The sequence below is a fragment of the Gopherus flavomarginatus genome, chromosome 4 (assembly GCF_025201925.1).
Source record: "Gopherus flavomarginatus isolate rGopFla2 chromosome 4, rGopFla2.mat.asm, whole genome shotgun sequence".
Lineage (NCBI taxonomy): Eukaryota > Metazoa > Chordata > Testudines > Testudinidae > Gopherus > Gopherus flavomarginatus.
In genome coordinates this window covers 63478683-63505367 of record NC_066620.1, presented here as the reverse complement: position 1 = coordinate 63505367, position 26685 = coordinate 63478683, and the positions used below count along the sequence as shown (strand labels likewise).

General features: G+C 43.5%; 1 protein-coding gene across 6 annotated transcripts in view; it reads right to left on the bottom strand.

Moving 5' to 3' along the window:
- The window catches only part of KIF6 (kinesin family member 6), a 295124-nt gene that overhangs the window by 239383 nt on the left and 29056 nt on the right, over positions 1 to 26685 (bottom strand). For 5 of the 6 annotated variants that reach the window (XM_050948491.1, XM_050948493.1, XM_050948494.1 and 2 more), the window contains 2 exons: positions 20648 to 20795; positions 10254 to 10363 (listed from right to left, as the gene is read on the bottom strand). In XM_050948491.1, the coding sequence (XP_050804448.1) occupies positions 10254 to 10363; positions 20648 to 20795 (258 nt within the window). The remainder of the gene's footprint in view (positions 1 to 10253; positions 10364 to 20647; positions 20796 to 26685) is intronic. The other variant, XM_050948496.1, reaches the window with a different exon arrangement.

Genomic DNA, 26685 nt, shown 5'->3' with positions numbered 1-26685 from the left:
CATTTCCTGTCTTGCTCTATTAGCATCCAGAAAAACATGGATTGTCAAACCTAGATATCTTGTTAACCTTTGGTGTGCAGTAGTAATAGACGTTCATGGTGTAAACTAAAACATACATTGAGCACTCTTCATTCCAAAGGGATGAACTTTCTCATGAAAGGCCTGACCTAATATTGTGAACCTCAGGAATTTTCAGCGTACTAAGAATTACTGGTATGTAAAAATATGGGTCTTGTATATCTATGGATGGTAGCCAGTCTCCAGATTATATAGCTTGTATAACCACTGAGGGAGGGAATGGCTGACGCACACATTGTTTAGCCTAGAATCAAGAGATAGCCTGTTGGTTTCTTTGCATTATAAACCAGATGGAAGAAAAACTGTCATTTACCCTGTGTGTAGAATTTTTTTTCCTGTGGCTTCCTTTGTTAAGTGATCTACGAGTTCTTATAATATTTGGTTTAGTTTCGTGTGTCAGCAGTCTGGTGAACCCTTAAACCTTTGGAGGGCAGTAGAGAAATAAACAGGATTGGGAACTCTTTTGAAGTAATTTCCAGTACTCAGTGATTATGAAAAATATTTTTCAAGACAAAAAATACTCTAGATTCCCCCAATGGAGCCTAGAGCCTAAATTCTGTACATTGGCTGTGTGATGAGACAGATAGTCATTACAGAAGCTTTGGGCAGTTACATCTTTTATTCTTAGTCTTTAGCCTTTCCCTTGTTACGGAATTTAGGGATTAAAAGAGTAGTTTATTCTGATCTACGGTTTAAGCAACCATGGCCTTCCTTGGAGGATTATGGGTTGCGGGAGCACGGAGCTGTTCCCCTACGGGAGAATATAATTTTTTTTTCAAATGCCCCATTATCATAGTAGATCTTATATACACTCTTGCCATCTACCAGGGGGAATCTAAGATCTTTTCTAAGTCACTGATAATTTAAATGTCAGCCAGTAAATTCTTTGGATGGTGGCTGTTTGCAATTATTATTTTAGCTGTATAACAACACTAAGTGTCAGGTTTAAATGTAGAAAAAAGAGGAAATGGTAAATCAAGACAGGTGTGACATATATCTTAGTACACTAAGCAAAGTAAATTTTGTACTTAGCATCTCCTTTTATCACTTTCTATCAGGTCTTCTTTAATATATTTTGGTCAAAACCTGAATTCTTTTCTTCACATTCATTAGAGGCTGCCCTCACATTTAGCTTTTCAAGCACTATCAGTGAGACAATTGTGCACTTTCCATGGTTTGTGTTTATTATGTTAAACTAAATGATCTTACATGTCATGATTCTGTGGTTATTCCTTGTGTTGAACTGGAGAGTGGCATAATGTCATGAATAATATATGACTTGTTAGAATAAAGTCAGTCTTTTTCCTTGGTTCACAATGGTTCACTTTCTTCTTTAAGGATCTGCTTGTTAATACTACTTTCAAAACAAATGACATATTTTACCAGCTTATCTGATTCTTTGCTTCCTGTTTAAAAATGACATATTTCTTCAGTTCTTTTATTCTTGCTCACATGGGTGAATTTCACCCAAGTGCAGAGAGCCTCCACAAGGCTCCTAAACTCCACATCAAGGGTTTACATAGGGCTTAACTGATGTATTAGGTATTGCGTGATACTTATGAACTGGGATGAAAAGACGGTTACTCACCTTTGTAACTGTTGTTCTTCGAGATGTGTTGCTCATATCCATTCCAGTTAGGTATGCGCACGTTCGTCGGAAGATTTTTACCCTAGCAATCCCCGGTGGGTCAGCTGGGTCGCCCCCTGGAGTGGCGCCGCCATGGCGCCTGATATATACCCCTGCCGACCCGACCGCTCCTCAGTTTCTTCTTGCTGGTTACTCCGACAGTGGGGAAGGAGGGCGGGTTTGGAACAGATATGAGCAACACATCTCAAAGAACAATAGTTACAAAGGTGAGTAACGGTCTTTTCTTCTTCTAGTGCTTGCTCATATCCATTCCAGTTAGGTGATTCCCAAGCCTTATCTAGGCGGTGGGGTCGGAGTGAGATGTTGCAGAGCGTAATACTGCGGAGCCAAAGGCTGCGTCATCTCTGGACTGCTGAACCAGGGCATAGTGAGAGGTGAAGGTATGCACCGAGGACCACGTAGCTGCGCGACATATCTCGTGGATGGGCACATGAGCCAGGAAAGCAGCAGATGAGGCTTGAGCCCTGGTAGAGTGTGCACTGAGGTAGCTCAACGGAACGTTAGCCAAGTCGTAACAGGTGAGGATGCACGATGTTACCCAAGATGAAATCCTCTGTGAGGAAACGGGAAGGCCCTTCATATGCTCTGCCACCGCGACGAAGAGTTGGGGGGTTCTGCGGAAGTGCTTTGTCCGCTCGATATAAAAAGCGAGCGCTCTACGGACATCTAGGGAGTGCAGCTGTTGCTCCCTGCGCAATGAATGTGGCTTCAGGAAGAAGACCGGAAGGAAGATCTCCTGGTTAACATGGAAGGCCGATATCACTTTGGGGAGAAAGGCCGGGTGTGGTCACAACTGCACCTTGTCCTTGTGGAAGACAGTATATGGAGGGTCCGCCATGAAAGCCCGGAGCTCAGAAACTCGTCTTGCTGATGTGATGGCTACAAGGAAAGTAGTTTTCCAGGAGAGGTAGAGAAGGGAGCAAGTTGCTAATGGCTCGAATGGGGCCGACATAAGTCTGGTAAGAACCAGACTGAGGTCCCAGGTTGGGGTGGGGCGGTGTATCTGGGGGTATAGGTGCTCCAAGCCCTTGAGGAATCGAGATACCATACGATGTGAAAACATGGAGCAGCCATTCTCCCCTGGGTGGAAGGTAGAGATGGCCGCCAAGTGCACCCTCAAAGATGATACCGCTAGGCCCTGTTGTTTAAGAGACCAGAGGTAGTCCAAGATGGTGGGGATGGGGACCTCGGTGGGAAGAACGTTGTGCTCTGCACACCAGCATGTGAAACGCTTCCACTTGGCCAGGAGTACTTGTTGCACTGGGGCAGAGCAACACAACTCAGACTGGGTAAACCACTCAGGAGCTATGCCGTGAGATGGAGGGACTGTAGGTCTGGGTGATGCAGGTTGCCATGGTCCTGAGTTATCAGGTCCAGGTGCAGAGGTAGTGGGATAGGGTCGGCTATTGACAGGTCTAGCAACATGGTGTACTAGTGCTGCCTGGGCTACGCTGGCGCGATCATGATCAAGCGGGCTTTGTCTCTGCGTACTTTCAGCAGGACCTTGTGGACAAGCGGGAACGATGGAAAGGCGTATAGCAGGTGAGCTGTCCACGGTATGAGGAAAGCGTCTGCTATCGAACCCTGTGAGAGGCCTTGAAAGGAACAGAACATCTGGCATTTCCTGTTCTCGTGGGACGCGAAGAAGTCTACACAGGGAAATTCTCACTTCCGGAAGATCGAAAGAATAACGTCCGGGCGAAGCGACCACTCGTGAGAAAGGAAGGATCTGCTGAGGTGATCCGCCAGAGTGTTCCGAACCCCCGGGAGAAAGGATGCTATGAGGTCTATAGAGTGGGCTATACAGAAGTCCCAGAGTCGTAAGGCCTCCTGGCAAAGGGTCGAGGACCTTGTCCCGCCCTGTTTGTTTATATAGTACATGGCTGTTGTGTTGTCGGTGAATATCGACACACAATGGCCTTGCAAGTGCTGTTGGAACGCCTGGCAAGCAAGGCAGACTGCTCTCAGCTCCCAGACATTGATGTGCAAGGCCAGATCCTGAGATGACCAAAGGCCTTGAGCATGTAGATGCCCGAGGTGAGCACCCCAGCCGAGAGATGATGCATCCGTCGTCAGGGACGCAGAAGGCTGGGGCGGACGGAATGGCAGCCCTGCACACACCAGGGAAGGGGTCAGCCACCATTCGAAGGAGCCTAGGAGGCTCGGGGGAATGGTGACAATCATGTTTATGGCATCCCTGCCTGGTCAGTACACTGAGTTGAGCCACAATTGTAGGGGACGGAGGCGCAGTCTGGCGTATTTTGTCACAAACGTGCAGGCCGCCATGTGATCCAGGAGACTGAGGCAAGTGCGAACCGAAGTCAACGGAGCAGCTTGCAGACTCTGGATGATGGCCACCATTGCCTGGAACCGGGGCAGCTGTAAGCAGGCCCTGGCAAGGTTGGAATCCAGGGTGGCGCCAATGAAGTCTATCCTCTGAGTGGGAATCAGAGTGGATTTTTCTGCATTGATCATTAGGCCTAGGTGTAGGAAAAGGTCCTTGACAATGCCAACGTGCTGGATCACTTGTGCCTCGGAGATCCCTCGGATGAGCTAGTCGTCTAGATACAGAAAAACATGTACCCGACGATGGCGGAGGTGGGCGGCGACTACAGCCATGCATTTCATAAATACTCTTGGGGCTGTAGAGAGGCCAAACGGTAGGACCGTGAACTGAAAATGTTGGCGGTTGATTACGAACCGGAGGAACCTCCTGTGAGGTGGGTAGAAGGCTATGTGAAAATACGCATCTTTCATGTCGAGGGCGGCATACCAGTCTCCAGGATCCAGGGATGGGATGATGGTCCCCAGGGATATCATACGGAACTTCAATTTTATCATGTAACTGTTGAGTTCCCACAGGTCCAGGATAGGTCTGAGACCCCCTTTTACCTTGGGGATTAGGAAGTAGCGGGAGTAAAACCCTGTGCCCCATTCATGTTCCGGTGCCTCCTCTATGGCTCCTTTGGCGAGGAGCGTCTGCACCTCCTGTAGGAGGAGTTGCTTGTGAGAGGGGTCCCTGAAGAGGGACGAGAAAGGGGGGAGGAAGAGGGGGTGTGAAATAAATTGGAGGTGGTACCCAAATTCCAGCGTGCGTAAGACCCAGGGATCTGATGTTAGCCGGGACCATGCAGGGAGGAAAAGGGAGAGGCAGTTGGAGAAAGGAGGGAAAGGATCGTTTGACGATACTGGTATGACGCCCTCAGGCGCACCTTCAAAAGGAGGGTTTTGGCCCTGTGGAAGGTTTGGAGGGACCTTGGTTCTGGCCCCCTTGGTTGCCTGACTGCCTCCGGTGACCGGTTCTACTCTGTCTTCTAGCAAAGTCCTGTCTCTGTCTGGGCTGAGGGTAAGAGCGGTGTGGCTGGGGGCGGAATGGCCTGCGCTGAGTCACTGGTGTATGCATGCCCAGCGAGCACATAATGATCCTGTTGTCTTTTAGGCTTTGCAGCCTAGAGTCTGTCTTATCTGAGAATAGGCCTTGCCCTTCAAAGGGGAGGTCCTGGATTGTATGTTGGAGCTCCGGGGGAAGGTCTGAGACTTGCAGCCATGAGATACGCCTCATAGTCACTCCGGAGGCTAGGGTCCTGGCCACTGAATCCGCGGCGTCCAGGGAAGCCTGGAGGGAAGTTCTAGCCACCTTTTTTCCCTCGTCCAGGATGGCCACAAATTCCTGTCGGGAGTCCTGCGGGAGCAACTCCTTGAATTTGTCTGCCGCCGCCCAGGTATTGTAATTATAGTGGCTAAGGAGGGCTTGTTGATTAGCCACGCGGAGTTGGAGCACCCCTGCGGAATAGACTTTGCGCCCCAGTAAGTCCATGCGCCTCGCGTCTTTTGATTTCGGGGCTGGGGCCTGCTGGCCATGCTATTCCATCTCATTGACCGACTGGACAATGAGGGAGCACGTATAAATATTCATAGCCCTTGGAGGGCACCATATATTTACGTTCCACTCCCCGGGCAGCAGGTGGGACAGAGGCCGGAGACTGCCAGATTGTGTTGGCATTGGCCTGGATCGTCCGTATAAAGGGGAGGGCCACTCTTGTGGGCATTCAATGTTAAGATGTCCACCACTGGGTCCTCTACCTCCGGGACCTCCTCGACTTGCAAGTTCATGTTCTGTGCAACACGCCTGAGGAGATCCTGGTAGGCCCTCAGGTCGATTGGTTGAGGGCCTACCAATGACGTTCTGGCTACCGCCTCTTCAGGGCAGGAGGATGAGGAGAGACCCAGGACAAGCGGGTCAGTCGAGGGCTCCTCTTGGTGGACAGCCTTGGTCTCCCTTGGGATCTCGGAGTCCTGTGGCTGAACCGACATTTCCTCCGAAACAGAAGGAGGAGGGCGGCTAATAGTGGCTTCTGGCATCCGGTGTTCTGATGTGGCAGAGCGCGATAGGCCTGGATGTGTACCTTGGGCCTGATGATATGCCCAGGGTGTCCAGAATGCCCACTGTTGAGGTCCATGATCCTGAGCCTGGGGCTCATGGAATATTGCGATGGGCATATTGGTGTCTCTGTCTTGGGCATACGCACTGTCTGCCTGGGAAGAAACAGACGGGTGCCGGGACGGCCAGGGAGGAGCTGAGAGACCGTGGTAAGAGTCCCTCTGTCTCGCCGTCGGTGATCTCCTCGGCACCAGGGATAGGTACCTGGAGTCATACCGGTGCCGAGAACAAGATCGGGACTTGCGACCGGCGTGGTGCCGGGAGGTCGACCTGGATCTCGAAGGTCTGCGACGTGAACGGCTGCAAGAGTTGCGGTGCCGGGACCGGTGCCGGGAGCTGGAGCGGTACCCAGAGTACGGTGGAGGCCGAGACGTCGATCTGTGCCGCGAGTACGACCGGTACCAGACAGGCGAGCGGTGCTGGGACTGCGAGCGGCGTTGGGACCATGATTGTCTATGAGATCGCGAGCGGCGCCGGGACCTGGATCGTGATCGGTGCCGGTCTGCCGGGCTGACTGAAGGAGGTCTAATTATAGTCGGCTCGCCTCTCGAGTGTGGTACCCGCACCGGTGGTGCTAGGGGTTAAGGCAGGACAGACTCCGTCAAGACGATAAGGTCCCTGGCTGCGGAGAATGTCTCCGGTGTAGAGGGGACCGTAAGCTCAACCACAGGCCTTGGCAGGGAGCTCTCAGGGACCGGACTCAACGGCCCTCGCGGGACCGGAGTCGACGGTACCGCAGCAGTCGGTGCTGTGGCAGGTTCAGGTGCCAGGCGGTCCGACTGAGGCTGCGTCTGCAGCGCCAAGGGCACAGAGGCAGTGGAGGACTTCGACCTCCTCTGCTTCGGGGAGAGAGATTGGTGCTGAGCAGGTCCCTGAGCCGGAGATAGCCGGTGCCGCGGTGTCTTAGTGGTGCCGGGATGGTCTGGTGCCGGAGGAGCACTGCTAGTAGAGTGCTCAGCACTTGGTGCCGAGGACAGAGGGTTCAAAGCTGCCTCCATGAGGAGATTCTTTAGGCGAAAGTCTCTCTCTTTCTTTGTCCTCGGTTTAAATGCCTTGCAAATACGGCACTTATCTGTAATGTGCAATTCCCCGAGGCACTTTAGACATGAGTCATGGGGATCGCTTGTGGGCATCGGCTTATGACAGGCCGAGCACGGTTTAAACCCCAGTGAACCGGGCATGGGCCCCGGCACCGGGTGCAGGGAAAAGGCTAATGCCCAAACCCTGCTGAACTATATACACTAACTATCTAAGAACTATCAAACTAACTATAACTATAGATAAAACCAACTATATACAACAAGATAGTGAAGAAACAAGGAGTAGCTAGGGAAGTGGAGGACAGCTAAGCCACGCTCCACTATTCCAACGACGAACACGGGCGGTAAGAAGGAACTGAGGAGCGGTCAGGTCAGCAGGGGTATATATCAGGCACCATAGCGGCACCACTCCAGGGGGCGAACCAGCCAACCTACCGGGGGTTGCTAGGGTAAAAATCTTCCGACGAACGTGCATGCAGCGCGCGCACACCTAACTGGAATGGATATGAGCAAGCACTTGAAAAAGAACATCACCTTTCAGTTCTGAAGTTCCTCTTTGGATACATTTTTTCTATGACACTTGAATAGGTTTGTCTAGGATTTTTCCCTTCTCTAAATATTTGATTATTATTGATCAGCTCCATAAATGTGCAGAACAACTATAACTCGGAGAAAGTGAGAGAAGTCGCAAATGCTGAACACATCGCAGAACAAAAACTGCATCTAAATTGTACACACATAAGGGGTAATTACTTGTGCAATGGCAAACTATACAGAATAATCATTTCCATGTGCAATGAATCATTTAAGCACAATTTATACGCCTTTTTAGCCCTTAAAATGTAAGGATATATATATATTTAAAAATTATGAAAGCCTTGATAAGTTTGAAATAGCTCCTTCCATGTTGATGTGATCATTACGTGAGTCTACCGTTAAGATTTTTTTAAAAAAATAAAAGATTCTTGATATAAAATAACCAATGAAGGGCTTTAAAAGTGTTGTCAAGTCTATTGCATAAATACTACTTTTTGGCCAATGTAGTATGCAAAACATGTTTAATAAATATGTATATAGTAAAATAGTTACTAATCTATCTTTGAAAAGTAGTTACTGTACAGCAAAAAATTTGATTCTCTATATATTACTCATACTGACATAAACTACTGTATATGGCTTACCGGGCAACTCCATTATCAATCCCAGTGCATTTCAGCCTTAATTCCACAACCAAATCTCCTTGTAATTTTAACTTTCTAACAATACCCTAATACCAGCCACAAGAGATTCTCTACTCTAGCTTAATCAAGATGCAAAATAGAAACCAGTTTCGATATTGTATAATTCATTATATTAATAAGCACTGAGAACTCTGTTTTTAATAGTGAACTCTCTTTTTCCAGGCACACCCTAGGCAGGCTACAAATAACTGTGCCCATTATTCAAGGAATTGGATAGCTATATGATAGCATTTGCACCTCCCAACTAATTGAAGGCACAGATATTTTACACCTGCAAGAATGGACATCAGAATGAGGTTCTTTTCAAAATTAGACTCTGATTTGTCTGTAGAGTTTAAGAAACTGCAAATATATAACATGTCCCAGAGGTTTACCCCCGTTGACTACATACAGTAGTACTTTTGGCCATAGAACTCAAAGCACTGTACAACGACAGGTAAGTATAATTATACCCATTTTCCAGAAGAGGAAAGTGAGACACAGAGAGGTTAAGAGACTTAACTACCTACACATCGAATCAGCCGCCTGACTCCACTATCTGCTGGATTATGCTGCCTCATAATGGAGGCAATTCAGTCATAGCAATGGCTTTTTAAAAGGTTCATATTTTATATGACTGATGTTGAACAACTCTAATCTTTGCAGGGTGCACTTTGTCCAAGAACCTATGCATGGTGTGGCAAGTTGAATCTAATTCCTGCAGCAAAATCTCTAGATTTTGTGGCACTAGTGGAAATTTTAGAGCAGTTTTACATACATTTTAAAAAATGATTTATTTTTGTGTCAATATGAAAACAGGTACTTAATTTTGATATTGAATTGAATTTATGATGTTGCCAGATCTTCATGTTTCAATATGCCACACATTTTTACTGACAGCACCTCAGTTCTCCTATATCAGAGCCAACATTTCACTGAGATGTATGAGGCAGTTTACACTTTTCAGAGCTATTATTTCAGGCTAGCCACAAATTCAGGAACTCAACAGTGCATTAGTTTACACATGACTCCCATATTCAAGGCTACCTTCACAACCACTATAAATTCCACAAACACATAATTGAAGAATATATGAGAGCTGTGACAACGTCACACACAAAAAATCAGTGCTTCATGTAGCCTCCATATGCTCTTCAATACTGGGATAAACCAATTATCAAAACTGCTTACTCTTCAAATGTTGCAGAATGGGGTTTAAATGGGTTTTGCTAAACTGAGTTTAGGGTCTGTACTCAGCTCAGGCAAATGTTAATAATGTATTAAATATTTCATCAGCAGAAACTGTACTTTGATGATCATCTGTTCTGAAAAACAGTACTGAGTTTTGGAATCCCTCTTGGCCTTTATCGCCTTTACTATCACATTACATTCCACAAGGTCCAGCATTTAAAAAATAATTACTCCTAAAGGAAAAGGCACATAACTGAAATGGGTTTCTGTGTACTAATTTCGAGGAATGCTGCCCTGTTCTATATGTCTTGTCACTCCTACAGCATAGGATGAAATGGATGAATTGTCACGAGGAAGAACAATTACTCCCTTCTCTTTTCTTGTACTGGCTCCTGTGAACCTTTCCCCTACAATAATATCAGTCTCGTACACCTTCACCTTCAATTATTCTTATCCATTTTTCACAATGTCTAAACATACAAAATAGAATAATGGAAGCTTTTGAAAAAGTTGATAAAAATGAACTATTTTGAGTTAATTAAGTCGGAGGTCAGTATCATACAGTTTCAAAGGAAACAGGGCAACTGAAAGTGATATTTTTATCCCTGCTGATTCTCTGTAGTTTTGTTACTCACGGCAAATCTTCCAATCTGGAGGCTTCATGTCTTGGGTCCAACAGATCATAACCACATTCATTGTAGATTTCCAAGTAGGAAACATGGGTTGTGTACACTTTGCTGCTGTCCTGAATAAGAAAGAAAATTAAAAGGGCTATAAATAGCAGCCAAAGCCCTAGGGCAGATGGACAAATTTATCACTATAGCTTCCATGCTGCTTCCTCACCCTCTCTCTCATTCTTCTGCTGGATATGTTTTACATTTTCAATTCGTGACACTTTCAAGTCTGTCCATTGCCATATGCATGAAGACTTAAAAAAAACAAAAAAGACCTATGCCCATGATTAGAAGCAAGTTCGGGCTGGTTTTTTTAATTGGTTCCATATATCTAAAAAAGTCTGCATACACTTAGAATGCGGCAACTTGGTTACAGAATTGTGTAACATACCATTTTTCACTTCTCTGACAAAAGCCATGTTACCATAAGGAGGTATACCTTCATATTATGGATAAAGAGATGATCCCTAAAAAAAAAATAATCAAAGATTGACTTCATTTTAGAAACTCCCGTGGTACATTGCTTTCCATGTTCTTTACCAAAATACCTAAACACTGCATATGCTGTCTGCTATCCTTTGTAGCCCTACTTTCTTTCTGTATGTATTCTGTATTGCCAGAATGTAAAATAATCCAACTGGTCTCTGCAGACAGAATTCTGTCCTCCCTCAAAGCCAAAGCCAAACAATGTAAACCTCAAAATAATGAACTGCAATTTCCAAAGTAAAAGTGAATTAATTGATTTCATTGGATGAAATCACTGGGAAAGCACTCATTATCACACTTACAGAGGCAGTTTTCTAATACAATGTGCTAATTTTATTTCAAAGGCTATCGTGAGACATGAACCTTTCATTGTCACTGCATAAAATATTTCCAGAATGAGATTTTAATTGATCATGACAGAAGAGTGTTTCAGAGAAAACTGTTTTAAAAGACACATTATGGGTAGATGAAAAAAAAATCTGTATTATGTAATCATGGAGCTATGTAGATTGTAAGGGGAATTTCTGAACAAGAAAGTAAAAGAAGCTATTAGAAACTGAGAGATCAATTTTCTACTTGGTCTATTCATAAGGAGCCTGTTGCGCCATTATGGGCCTGAGCTGCCCAGAGACCAGTGCAAGTTAGAGATGCAAGTTAAGAGCAGCTCTAACTTACATCTCTGGAATAAGAGTTCCTGAGCACAAAGTCACTCTGCTCTATCATACCCCCTAGCTTTCTTAGACTCAAGGTGAGAAGAGGTGCTGCTGGTTTAAGAAGCAGGTATGACACCTCTGCCAGCTTTACAACAACAGAGGACCATTTACACGGTGCAAATGGACTTGACACCCTGGCAAATCTGGCTTTGAAAGATTAAAATGGTCCTGTTTTTGTCTTTTCACTTAATTTTTTTCTTTTTTAATATTGTTATTTTTCAGTGATGTTTTACTAGCATGAAAAATGAGACAGAGATTGGGATTGAGATTCCAATTTACACAGGAAATAAATCTCCCCCAAGAGAGGTAATTTGCATCATGGAAAGAATGGACGGTAAAGGAGAAGTCACTTTCTACAGGTGTAATTCACTTGCATCCAGGGGCCTGTGAAAACCCTTTATGTCAGTTGAGCGCCCACCATTTGAGCTTAGGTGTGTGTGGATGGAACTTACCTGCAATCATTAAAGGGTCACCTGTGCCTCTGGCGCACCACAGATGGTTTGGGGGGGCATGCTGGGAAGAGACCACTAGACAGGCACTTACGTGAATTTAACTGAAGAATCAACACATAGCTACAGGCACAGCAGCAACTCTTTCAATCCACGGAGCTGCAGACCTTTGCTGCATAGTGCTGTACCCATATGGTTTATCACTTGGTTCAGTGTATTAACATTATCCTCCCTATTCCTCCTGAACCACGACCTAGAGCCACACACAAGCCCATTTACTCAAGCTTTGAATGTGGAGAAGTGTATTTCACCCTGTATTAATGAGATCTTTCACTACAGAGTTGACTGTATCCCTATTTGAAAAGCTAATTGCTCTTTGCAGATGTCTGCATACCAACACCTGTTTTACAAAGAAAAAGCCTTAACAGAAACAGGCCATGCACTGCTAAACACTTATGATGCCTCTGGGCCTCAATAGGAACCCTGGAGGTTTTAAAGAACAGTTTGGACAAACATCTGTCAGGGATGGTCCAGGTTTACATGGTCCTGCCTCAGAGCAGGGGGCTGAACTTGATGATTTCTCAACATCACTTCCAGCCCTATACTTCTAGGATTCTGTCTTTCTCCACCATCTCCAATCCTGCTAAACTACATTTCCTCTAATGATACTTCACCTTGCTTTTGAGTCTACCTCATGAACCACGAGGGAAGTTGACATTTCACTACACAACATAGTAAAGAAACAATAACAAAGATATTTGTATAATATATTTTAAATATATTCAAATATACTTTCGACTAGTGCATGAATATATGGAAATTTCCCCTATGTCAGCTTTTTTGAAAGGGCCCACTATAAAAGACAAGAGGAAATAAGAGAAGAGGAAGGTATGGAAAGAGACAAAGATGAAAGGAAGAAGAAACAAGAAGAGATAAGAGAGAAAAGTAAAACACACACACAAAAAGTAAAAGTGGCCAATCTGAGAGCAGAGAGGGAGCAGTGTCCCTAAATGTGTGGCTATTTAACCCTACGAAGTGCCAGTCATTTTAAATGCCCGAAACAAGTCTGAAAAATCAAATGTTCTTGCATGCACTTTTGATAGAACTAAATATGCAAATACTACAAATCAGATGGTTATTTCTTCATCCTACATTGTTATTTAATCAGCACAATACCAGACAGAGGAAGATAAAGTCTAGTCTCAAGGAGTTATTCTAGGGGCTCCATCTTATACACCCTTACTCATGTAGGTGTTCAGGTGACTAAAATCTTCTCTTATGAATAAGGATTGGTAGGTACAGCTCTAAATACAGTACAAACATAACATGGAATGGCTGACCAAATGATAACCAGGACACGACAGTAAGCTGTCAAATGATCAGCTTACCTATTTTCACATATATTTCATTTTCACATTTGCACAAAGTTGCTAAATTAAAGGAATAAAGTTTAATTCAGTCATGGACCTTATGGAGTAAAGAGGGACAAAGAACACATGAAGTCAGACAGACAATACACAACTTTTATTTTCTTGGCTTTACCTCACATGGTTGATGGAGTGGCCGAATGAATGACTTATATAGGTTCAGAATTAATATTACAGCATATAAACAAAATTTCATTTCTCTTTTGGGGAACACTGATATAAAATTGCCAAGAATATTTAATTTATTTTTCTCTTGTACAGATGTAATGAGTGACTATCGATGTCACTCTCTGTCACAACTTCTTAGAACCCTGACAGTAATATTTATCTCCTCACTGATTTTGTTTCTGTCCAATGGGAAAGTAGATCATTTTTCTGTGTTTTGGTTGAAGTGAAAGCTAACTTTTAGCAGAAGTTCTTACACTTCTGATGTTAAGGACCACTTCGTAAGATCCTTCAATGGCCTCCCCGCAATCCCCTACCTTATCCATGGCAACAGTGCTTGGTTCTCAAACTTCTTCCCCTTCTGTGGGTCACCAAAAATAATTCCTATTTAAGAGTCACTGACTTAAAAAAAACTTGGAACACATAATTTAAATTCCTTATCTAAACCATATAATAACTTTTCCAACTAAATCATTTTAGTTAAGATGGAAGAATGAAAAAGCAAGCTTTAAGCCACTCAAGATTTTTCTAGACTGTTTGTGCATGTCCAATGACGCGCACAGGTGTTGGGACACTAATCTCCTTTTTTAAGGAGAAAAAATTCACCCAGATGAATAGAGTCCATACAATGCCCATTGCAACACTTAAGTCCCACAATGGCCCTCATCTGTGAGAGGGAGAGGAACAGGCTGAGCAGCCATGCAGGATTGGAGGGCCACTGTACTCTTTGCTTCTCACAGAGTGAAGCTTTATGCCAGGCCCAAGTAGGCTAGCACAGTTGGGGGAGGAGCTATTGAAACAACATTTATGAGGTTACACGAGTCCTGTGACAGGGTGCTGATCAGGAACTGCTGAGCAAGCCCTCTGTCACTCCAGCTCCAAGAAAGGGAGGTGAATTGGAGCTGACTAGAGGAACTTGAGACTGATTGGCAGAGCTGGAACAGCTGCCAGCCTGATTAGCCTGGTGCTATATACAGGCACAGAGGAAGGAAGCAAGCAAGCAAGGGGAGAGGAGAAGCCAGAGAGTGGAAGGAGAGGGGTAGCTCTCCCCTCCTGACTGCAAGAATGAGATGCCCCTAAGGCTGGGACCCCCAGCAATATGTGGTGAGAGGTGGTGGGTTTGCACTGTGTAAATAAACTGCACTGGAGACTGCTGAGCCAGGAGGTCTCTGAGTGATTTTTGGAACAGAGCAGAGGCAGGACTGAGGAGGGCCTCCTACACCCTGTTACACATGGGAGTTTGTCCAGGATCCTGAGCCAGTGCAAGAGTTTGGCAGCCCAGAGATGGAGGAGACCCTGCAGTAATTGGTAAAGCAGCAGGAAAAAATGCAGAAGACTATACAAGGTTTTCAGCAAGCCCACCAAGTAGAGAGGCAGGCCTTGCTTACCTGGCATGCCGAGCAGTAAAGGAGCCTGCAGGACTTTATACGGGAACAAACCAGAATCCAACAGCAGCTCCTGCAGAGGATGGTGAGCCCTACTCGGGGGGGATGGCCCATTAGCACCTGGCCAAGGACTATGTAAAATGAGCCCTGCAGATGACCCACATGCGTTCCTCCGCAGGTTTAAGCGGATAGCCATGGGGGCTGGATGGGATAGGGCAACCTGGGTCCTGAGACTGGGTCCCTTCCTCGCTGAAGAAGCTCAAGTAGCCTACATGGCCCTCAGTGAAGAGCAGGCCAGGAACTACAATGTGGTTCAGGAGGCCGTCCTAGATCTGGTGGGGCTGTCTTCAGAGAAATATCAGCAGAAGTTCCATTCAGCAGAAGTTCCATCCATTTGTGGCCCCGAGTGTTTGCCCAGAGGTTGATGGACTGGGCCACCCGCTGGCTGAGACCCAGCATCCAAACAATGGGGGAGATAATGGATGTGTTGGTCCTAGAAAAGTTTTTACAGAACCTCCCTGAGAACATACAGGAATGAGTTAGGCATCATCAACCAAACACGGTGGAGGGGGACCATGAAACTGACTGAGGAATACGTGGAGACTGACTTCCCCAGGAAAGAGGGGTGGCCCTACAAAGACAGAATCTGGGAGAAAGCCCAGAAAACCCCTGGCCAGAAAGGGTCCGGAGCGGAAGAGGCCTGAAGGGCTCCTCCGGGGGGCCTGACCAATGACTTGCTGGCAGTGCGGGCAACCAGGACATAAAAAAGAGAACTGCCCGTAGATGGAGTGTGAGTTCTGCAGCTGGACTGACGCTGGAGAGAAGGGGGTGAAACTCCCCATCATACCTGTGATGGTGGGGAGGGTACCCTTGGGGGATTGGTAGATACGGCCTCAGCCTGCTTGCTTATCCAGCAGTGGCTAGTAAAGCCACACTGGCTGATTCCCAGAGCCAGGATGGACCTTGAGTGTGTCCATGGGGATACAAGACTGTGCCCTATTGCCCAGGTGCCTCTCAAGGTCCAGGACAAGTTTCAGTGGAAATAGGTCGGAGTAGTCGAAGGGCTGCTTTACCCAGACGTGGTGGGCACAGACTGGGAACCTCACCCAGGAAGGACAGGAGGTGGTGGGAGGAAGCCCACAGTGGGGAAAAGGGGAGGTCCCCCAAAGAAGGGGGTGGAACTATCCAAGCCACAAAGCCTTGGTAAGGAGGGTGGGTCATGTGGGTCATCTGCAGGGCTAATTTCCTCCTGAGAATGAGGTACAAACCCTTAAACAACAACGCCTGAGGGGGAAAGGGAACAGGGAAGGAGAAGCATCCAGCCCAGGACCCTTCCCAGAGGAGAAAGGCCCAATGGAGCTCCCTTCAACTTGACCCAAGGAGAAGGGACACAAGCCCCATGTGCTGGGCTTGCAGAATTGGAGGCCCTGGGTGTCCAGGGGAAGATAAAGATCAACCCTGAAACCCTGCCAGAAGGGAAAGAGGAAAAAGAGGGGGAGACACTCATGGACGTGCGAATGGTATGAAGACCTGTGGGTAGCGGTAGACCTATGGGGGCATCAACCCCCTACACAATGTAACTTCTGCAGGTGGGGGATATGGGAACCCCACAAGGAAGATCCCAAGAGTCACCAGAAGGTGGAAGAAGAACTCTCCCACACTGCCCCATCCGGTAGAGAGAAGAGGGGATGAGTACGGATGAACTTGGCGGTTCAGTAAGGGGCAGGGGGGATGAAGTGTGTGACAGGTGCTGACTAGGAACTGCTGAGCCAGCCTTCTGTCACTCCAGCTCCAAGTAAGGGAGGTGAATTGGAGCTAACCAGAGGAACCTGAGATTGATTGGCAGAGCTGGAACAGCTGCCAGCCTGATTAGCCTGGGGCTATATATAGGCACAGAGGAAGGAAAGAAGCAAAGGTGGTGAGAGGAGAAACCAGAAAGTGGAAGGAGAGGGGTAGCTCTCCCCTCCGGGCTACAAGAAAGAGAAGCCCCTAAGGTTGGGACCTCCAGCAATATGTAGTGAGAGGTGGTGGGTTTGCACTGTATAAATAAACTGCACTGGTGACTGCTGAGCCAGAAGGTCTCTGAGTGATTGTTGAGCGGAGCAGAGCACGGGCAGGACCAAGGGGGGCCCTGATACGCCCTGTTACAGGTCCAAAACTCATCCTAGGCTGGAACAGTAGCAACTCCACAGCAAGCCTGCAAATTGGAGGAATTGGCCCACTAGCAGGGTCTTGGAATCTATTTCCACCAACACATGCTTAGTTCCCTGCAAAAAGACTGAATATTCATACTTTGTGAAGAGAGGTATGAATTTCACACTAAAAAAATTAGGAAGGCCCCTTCAGAACTGCCACAGGGAGACTCAAGAACTTCAGGCATTATTGACATCATTCATGTTCCTCAGTTAATCAGCGAGCATTTCCATTATACTATATACACAGCATTTCAAATTTTAACTCCTCTGTAAAAATGTATGCAAGGCTGATTTATGGCATAAAAGGTCAGGCAAGATTTAAAAAAAAAAGTACCAAAATTAACAAGAATTAAATTTGGCAACTTTTTCTTACTAAAATACAAACAGGTGGCATAATGCCTTTGGCTATAGAGGCAAGCTTCCAACTTTCTTTGGTCACAAGTGAAATATATTGCAAGGCTTCCAGCCTAGTGATTTCCCACAAACCCACCATTAACAACAGGAGTATCTTGCATAATTCATAAGTGCCTGTGTTTCTTCATCTGTAACATGCAGAAAATGGCGCTTAACCTCCTTTGTAAAGCAGTTTAAGATCTAGGGATGAAAAAGTAGTATAGAAGAACTAAATACTGGCAAGAATTATTAGACATATCAATTGTACTCCATAATTAAGACTGAGTAGTGTTTTTGCACTTAAAAGCAACGACTCAACCTCTATGTATGAAAAATACAGCATTTCGTCCCCCCCCCCCAAAATTACAGCACCTACTTTTTAAATATAGAATGATATTTCTATGAATTTACAAGTAAATCACTTACATAATTTAGGAGTTAAAATTAATTTTAATATGGCTTCTTTAAAAAAAAGTAGACATTACTGTCAGACTGTTGTTGTTGTTGTCCTGAATGAACTTAACAACAGAACAAGGCAGATGCATCAAACCTCCCATGTCGTTCAAACTCACTCATATCTTGTGCATACACTACAATGGAAGATTTTTAATTATGGGCAGATGAATGAGCTTGTTATTCTTCATAAATGAATGTTTCTTCTTCAGCAGAGGATGAAGAATAATGCTCTTTACAGAGCATTCCACAAGAACTGTCCACATGCATGTGCAGAGGAAAGCTGTGAGTGAAGGAGGCAGAGGAAAACTAAGGTATACACACACTCCAGCTTCTTTGTGATGCACTAGGAAAAACAAAGCAGCTGTAAACCCAGCTGGACTGGCAAGTATGCTGTCGCTGCCATGCACTGCTGCCTTGTGCAGAAGTAGCCAAGTGTACTGGTGAAACTGGCCATAAAATTTAAATTTTAAAAAAATTGTTTAAGGTTAAGATCTTAAAATCATTGAAAATATCACTTGGTAACATTCTTTGCATTTCTTGTTTAGTGATCCTATATGAAATTTTAAATTTAGAAACCCATGTATACTAGTAGAAAATACTACATTAAGATTAAATGACAGTTGAAAGTACATATCATTTATAGAGTATATTTACTGTGATTGCAAACTCCTCAGGGTGTGGGCTGCCCTTGTGTTACGGTTCTACAGAGCCTAGTAGAGTGGGAGTCTGCTACCTGATTGAGAACTCTAGTTGCTACCACAATACAAATAATACATAACAATATAAATAGTTTACATTGACAGATTACATGGATGTTGTATTTAATCCCAAAAGAACACATTATAAACCCAGGAAATTCAGTTAAGGTTAAACTTAAAAGAAATCCAAACAGAAATGCACAGTTAGGGCACCCAAACAACCTTAACTTCACTCTGCAGTGACACTATGCAAAACCATATGATTAAGTTTTTGTGACTGCAGATTATATTATGTTGATTTTTAAAGACATATTAGATTGCTTCTTTTTGTCCCTTCATGTTGTCTCTACGGGGCGAAGGTAATGTTACTTGGGTGGCCCAACCAATTTTCAATAACTTGACATGGCTAGATTTCTTTTAAATTTAACCTTAACTCTGAATTAACTGGATTTATAAACAATAGGTTTTCAAATAAGTACAACATTTCTGTAATGTATTTTACCTTAGCTATTTAATATGTGCTCTCAGATGTAACTCCATCTTAATGTAGTTTTTGTCTGAGAATTATTGTCCTGAGGGGCAGCCTCTGCTCAGGAAAAACTCAGAAATGGAGTAACAGGTAAGGTTAGAAAAAGGGGTAGAGTAGGAGTGGTGAATCAGAAGGAGACTCCAAAGTAAGGGCACAGGGAAGAGATGGAGAAATTGTGTAAACCTTTCATTATTTAATATTAACCACTTTTTGTCTTACACTGAAACCAAATCCATGGTCTCTTCACACAAAGAACTTCCACAAGCTTCAACAGAAGTGCTACATGTGGAACATCTGCAAAACTGGCCCTATGAGTACAATTTACTACCTTTGAAAGTATTCTACAGACAATTTTTAACTAGTCTTTTAGGTCTATATACCTTTTAAAGCAGATCTAAAGACATTATTAAAAAGTTAAATATGTAACAGATGGCATACAAGTGCATCATGAGAAAAACGCATTATGGGCAAAAACTTTCATCACATCTTTTTACTATTTACAGCTTTACTTGTTCATGTGGCATACATGTGTAGCTATGCCGAGAAACTTACACAATGTCTGCCCACTCTATGCCAGACTTCAGTCAGCGAATGAGCCTCTTATTCATATTAGCATGTATAAGTATATTACATATATATTTAAAGTTAAAGAAGAGACACACATACAAAAAGGATTATTGTGGTTTGGATGTCTTTGCTTTTGAAAAATTAAACTGGCTGAGATATTGAAATTTGAAACTATTTTTCCCACAATATTTTATTAAACAGTTGTGATTATGGATCTGTGATATTTAAGTGGCCATACTATACTGTGACAATGCAATTAACATGGATTAGTACAATCTAGTAAAATAATCTTGTTAAATAACCTGATTTTTTTTAAAGACTGTCAATAAAGTTTATCCAGGAAAATCAAGTTGTATTATGAATTTTACAAATACTGTACTGCATAAAGTTAATATTATGAGCTTCACTCAAACATACAAAAAGCAAGGTAGTTCAAATGATGGGTGAAAATACTGGTTGATGGTCAATCTTTTATTTGGTCTTCTTGGCCTAATGTTATATAGGATTATGAATTTTCATATTTCATCTGTGCATTGCAACTCTTATCATAGGCATAATACAGTTGATGCTGTCACAGCCAAATATTTGATCAAACACCACCCTGGACGAGCCTGAATGTGGTACTCTCAAAAAATAAGAAATTGGAATAATTCCAATAGTGTCCACTATTTTTCAGTGCCTAGCAACAACCTGGTCATCCACCACTCATGCTGACTTTATGGTAAGGCTAGTGTCAGATCAGATTTCACCACTAATATGCATTTCTTTTGTTTGGTGGGTTTAAGTTAGGACTTATTGTAGCATTACCACTAAGATTGTTTCCTGTGATTCAATGCAGTATTAGTAAATCAGACATTTTTTTTAAAGAAAATGAAAGGACAAAGATCTGTACCTTCTCCAACTGCTGAAAAATGTAAGACAGAGTCCTGGGAATGATGCCCCGATCACTATAACGCTCTGCTCCCCCAGTGATGGTAAAAGTCTTGCCACTGCCCGTCTGTCCATATGCAAAGATAGTGCCATTATATCCTGCTAGAGCACTAAAAAATGAAGGAATAGATAACACATGTTGCATGCAGTACCTTTTCCATGGTTATCTCTTATAGCTTCATCAAGAACATGATCCAATGCCCATTGTAGTCAATGGGAATGTATCAACTGTCTTCAGTGAGCATTTGGATCAGGCTCTAACAAATTTATTTTAGATCAGATGGAGTTTCAAGATTTTCATGACCTGAATAGAAAGCAATTGTGTTCTGACTCATTCCATAATTAAATATCAGAGTTACCATTAGATTGTAACAAAGTTTATCATTATGTATATACTTTTAGTGTGCCTATCACCATAGTATATAAGTACAAATGAAAAGCTGGTAATGGGCTATAGAGAATCTTTAATCTCTAATCCAACCCATCCTGAATCCAGTCGCTTGGTGGTGACTAAAATAGGCAGCACATGATAGCCATTCAATAGCCTATGTGAAGTGAGTTTGATGGTCCCAGTCCAGTTTCTAGTGGAAAAGTGCAAATCACAAAAAAATCACAACCATCCCTGTTAATCTTGTTGATGGTCTCAGCAGAGAAGCCAAAACGCCAGTTGCCCTCTTATCCTTAGACGGGGTCGCACAAAGTCAGGGCTAAAGCACATTGAGGCGCCAACGTGTTTAAAGATCCCATTGCTGCTGTCTGTACTGTGCTTTATATGTGCATAAATAAGAAACATAAGCCTCCAGAAATAGCAATCTGCACTTTTAATGAGTGCTTACCACAGAGACTGGTCTTTTAAAAAAAATGTTGGAAGGTTATCAGAAGAATTAAATTCATGGTCTGGTAGCCCAGTAGCATAGCATCAGTTTGGGAGCAAACTAGATGCCTTGCTGGCTATACTGTGAGGCAATTAAGACAGTTTTGCTGCCCTGGAAGGGAAAGGAACCCATGAAATAATGTGGAGGCACTGAAGTGTCCCACCCATCATAACTCAGTCCTCCACAGGTGGCCTGAGGTACCTGGGTTTTCCTCATGCTCCTTACAACATCCACATATTTGGAAGGCTAAGCTTACTCTCCCCACTTCTCCCCAACTGAACAATGTATAGGAAATTCCATAAATTGAAATCCAGTGTCAAACCCATTAATATTTCTAATAATGCTCATCATTATGGTATCTCCCCATATACAGCACAAGATAGTCCTTTGTTTTTACAAGTTTCTCTTGAGCAAACTAATCTAGATGTAAAAGCAGATCCAGTGACACATATGGACACTCTCTTAGGGAAAGTAAGTATGTCCAAAACTTTGGGGAAACAGTAACGAATCGGAAAACAGTTAATAGATTCTATTCTACTCAGGTTCTTATACTGTGTCATTCACCAAGGTATCTTAGTACCTTCCAGAAGTGCATTGTGAATTGACTAGCAGTAGTCATGTGTCAGTATCTCTTTTTCCCTTCCTTTCCCCATGGAGGAAACTGCGTGGATTTTTTTAAAAAATTGCTTAGGTTATTTATTTTTATGAGTGAAGAGTAGGTCAATTTTGCAATTGGAATGAAAAGTGATGAGTGTTATGGTGGTTCATGGATCCTAAGGGAGTTCTTTCCACGGTCTTGAACTGGCTACAAAGAAGGATCTTGTCTCCTGCCTAAATGAAAGTTACCATTATGATAGACCAGGGGTAGGCAATCTATGGCAAGCTGATTTTCAGTGGCACTCACGCTGCCTGGGTCCTGGCCACCGGTCCTGGGGGGCTCTGCATTTTAATTTAATTTTAAATGAAGCTTCTTAAACATTTTTAAAATGTTATTTACTTTACATACAACAATAATTTAGTTATATATTATAGACTTATAGAAAGAGTCCGTCTAAAAATGTTCAATTGTATTACTGGCATGCAAAACCTTAAATCAGAGTGAATAAATGAAGACTCAGCACACCACCCTAAAAGGTTGTGATAGACAGTTTTATTGTGCCAGAGGAGCAGATTTCTTGATGATGGTCCTCATTCTGGAACTTTAGGCAATCTTTAAGGTAAGCCTGGGCTCAGACCCTTAAAAATCTTGAAGATAAGGACTGAAACTTGAATTCGACACAGTATTTTAGGGGAACTCAGTGTAGTGAGATGACAACAGACCTTGCATACTTCCAGAAGCCTGTGTTGCTGTGGAGGTGCACTCCTGAACTCTGTACTAATTGTAATTTACCCTGGAATTACTGTTCCATGCTCAGGTAGACGGCACTGCTGTTGTCCCACTAAGAGGTAGTCAAGGCACATATTAATAAGGCTGGATCACCTTTTGAAAAGTTAGGATGCACTCTCCTAGGTAAATGTAGATGATAGAATGTGAACACTGCTATGTGAGAGTTTAGGTTAGTGATGAATCCAAGAGCCCAAAGATGGCACACAATCTCCTAGTCAACTGTCAATGGCAGAACACATCACTCATGAATCCAGGAACATTCCCAAATTGCAAAATGATTTGACCGGGAGACTGCACTGTGGCTGGAAACTCGTCTGCCAACCACAATAACCTCTGTCATATTTGACTATAACTTCAACCAACTGTTCTTCATCCATAAATTGATTTTTGATCAAGCACTGGACAATCATGAGGACAGTGATATTGCTGTATATTGTGAAGGACAGATGGAGCTGTGTGTCATCTCACTTCCGTGATCAACTGAGACATTTTTTATTAATGAATTTAGATCATTTACATGATATGAGAGCATGTATTTGAAGGTTTCTGGTCTTGGCTTTGTTTGCAGAGAGAGATAGTTTTAATGCAACAAACAAAGAGCATTCCCTTTACCTATGGTAGTCTGGATTTCATTACTGATAAGGTGCTATAGTTTGATGGAACTATTTGTATATGAAAATATGGCTAATGGTTTTTTTATTAATACATGGCAACCATTCCTTCACTACTTACCAGCAGAGATTCATACTTTTTGTTAAATAAGACCTTGAGGAGGGAATGTCTGAGATATAAATACAAGTTTTGGTTATTTGCCTAGACTTCCCTGAGATAATATATACGTAGGTATATAGATGTATGTATTATGCTTTTCTTTTCTTAATTTCATGTATACATTTTTAAAATCTGTATTGATTTTACTGGGTATATTATAGTTATATGTTTTATTTGTCCAAGTTCATCTTGGGGGTAAAGACTTAAGACTATTTTTGCCATTTTTAACTTCATTTCAGATGAATTATGGTAAACTGCCCCAGAATATTCCTGGAAAACAAGTACTTTGCTACCTGCTGTATATCAGCTCCTATATTCTATGGTGATAAGATATAAATACCCAAGGCAGAAATTATGGTCATTACTTTGTATTTTCACTTTTCTGTAAAACAGATAATTGGAAACAATCACCCAAAAGTAGTTAAAAATAGAAACTGGGTAAGTATTCAGCCTACTTTTTACTACAATATTCACATGGCCAATTGAACTAGGACTCAACATTTGACAGGACAGATTAAAAAAATCTCTGGATTCAGGAATACAAAATTCCTCTTTTTCCTTTCAGCAACTGTAGTTTATAAAGACTAGCCTAGATTTATACATCTCAAACTGTTTTTCCACAATTCAAACTCCTCTTACAATAAATTCAAAGGGAGCAATAAAAGGGATAAATTAATTAGGGAAGAATTATCCTCCTGATAAGATTTATCAGACCGCAAAAGTAGATTTAATTTATTTAGTCTAAAGACCCTACCAACCTTGCATAACGGAAAAAGGACAAAAATATCCTTGTGCATTTTTTGTTTACAGATAAAGTGATAAGCCAAGACAAGAAAAATGTTTCTTCTTTGTCTAAGAGGAAGGGACCATGTACAGATAGGCTGCTGGTCTGGCACCATGAGAGATGCAAAGGGTCTCCAATTTAATGAAGCTTATTTGAAAATCTGAGAGATTGTCAAATTGCTCGGTTTAATCCACTACACTAGGATATCAAAGAAAAAAAAAGCAGAAGTATATTGACAGCAACTACAGCCAACATCTGCTCCTAATGACCAAAAATACCCCATGAAGTCAGGGAATAGCTGGATTTTAGCTTCCAGATGTAAAAAAGGCAATACAAACAGCATCAAGGTTAGAAAATGCCCGATCCATCTACTCTAGGAATTTGCAGAGTACCTATCAACACAGTATCTGAGTGCACAATACAATAATGGTGAATCACAGAGCTGCCCTTAAGTGAATCTGCTTCTTGCCTCTTCTAGGTTTGGGATCTTACTGATCTTCCTTTCTTTCCTGTTCTTCTTCACAGTTGTTGTAGTTCCATAACTTCCGTTATTGTGCTGAGGCGTCTGCAAAAAGGTGTAATTTGCAGTGCATTCTGAATATGGTCACACTTAGCCTTATAGTATTATCTTCCCCTGGTGTCTTTTTTACTCCTGGGGGAATTATGCACCACTGCACATGCACAGAATTTATATACCCCACAGATTTCTTTGCTTCCCCACAGAAAAATGACTTTCTGATGGGGAAGCAAAGGGAAGCCACAAGAGCAGTCATACGACCCACCCCAACAGTATGTTTTGGGTGCCCAGGGCAGCCGGCAGAGAGGTAAATCACTGTGGGGCAGGGGGTAGAACTGAGGAAGACCGGCTGGTGACTCCTACCCTGTGCCAGACTCAGCTGCTAGTCCCAGCTGGGCGGGAGAGGATGGGACTTCCTCTTCTTCTTTCCCTGCATGGCATGTCAGACCCATCCCCAGATTTCTCCCCCAGCTGTAAAAAGCTCTGCAAACATCCCCCCCGCCTCCCATTTGCGCTTTCTGAACCCATCACTCCTCAGCTGCAGAGGGAGGGATCACTTTACAGGGAGCTGCTCCCCCATCTGCCCAACCCCCGTGCATTCAGACCCCCTCAAACCCAGACTCTCCCGCTGAGCCTCACGCCCTTGCCACCCAGAACCCACCTGACAAGCCCCACTCCCTCTGCACCTGGACCACAACGACGAGCACCCGGATCCCCACCCCACCGAGCCCCAACCAGATGCACCTGGATCCCCATCCCACTGAGCCCCACTTCCCCAGCATCTGGATCCCTCCCACTGATCTCCCCAGAAATCCCCAGCTGAGCTCTATCCCCCCACACTCAGACTTGCCCATTGAGCCTCAACCACCTTTCACCTGAACCCCCAGGCAGAGTCCCATTCCCTGTTGCACCCAGAATCCCCCAACAAGCCCCTGTGCATCCAGGTCCCCCCTGAACCTGGAAGTGATAATGTGCATACAAAACCTTGGTACACTCAAATGTGTGAGTAACAGTCAAGAACACTTTTGAAAATGTGGCCAATTATTTCTCTGCATTATTTAAGATCTATAAGGAACTATAGGATATAGGTCTTATCTTGCTAACCCATACTCCTGCTAAATAAGGACTATTGACATTGATGAGACTGCAGTGTAATTTGGCAATGAATCTGACCTAGTAATTGTTAACATAATAAATGCTACTTAGGGATCAAACTTGATCTTTGTTCATTTAAAAATGCTGCATCTTCATTTTCAAAGTAAAAATCAATTCCCAAATTGCTTACTTAACCTGCATCTTGTTTCAGTTTGTTCTTCAGAGAGCAAATTCTAAATTTAAACTGTAGCTGTATAAGCTTGTATATGGGCACTTAGAAGATGGGCAAAATAAATGGTTATTTGCTGAACATGGAATATTTGAAAAGCCCAAGATATGAAATATATTTTTTCAACATTAAGGTACACAGTTTATTTAGTTAAAGAAAAATAGGTAAGAGGGAGAATGCTTCTCTAAACATTTCAGCAGTACTGTGCCAGTCAGTGTACAACTTTGTAAAGAAAAGAAGGCCACACTTAGTGTTAGTGCAGATGAAAGGTCTTTGTACGTAAACAATGCACTCTATGCCCATGCTCTGACTCAGGTCTGAGCCTGAACCCCCTTCTGCCCA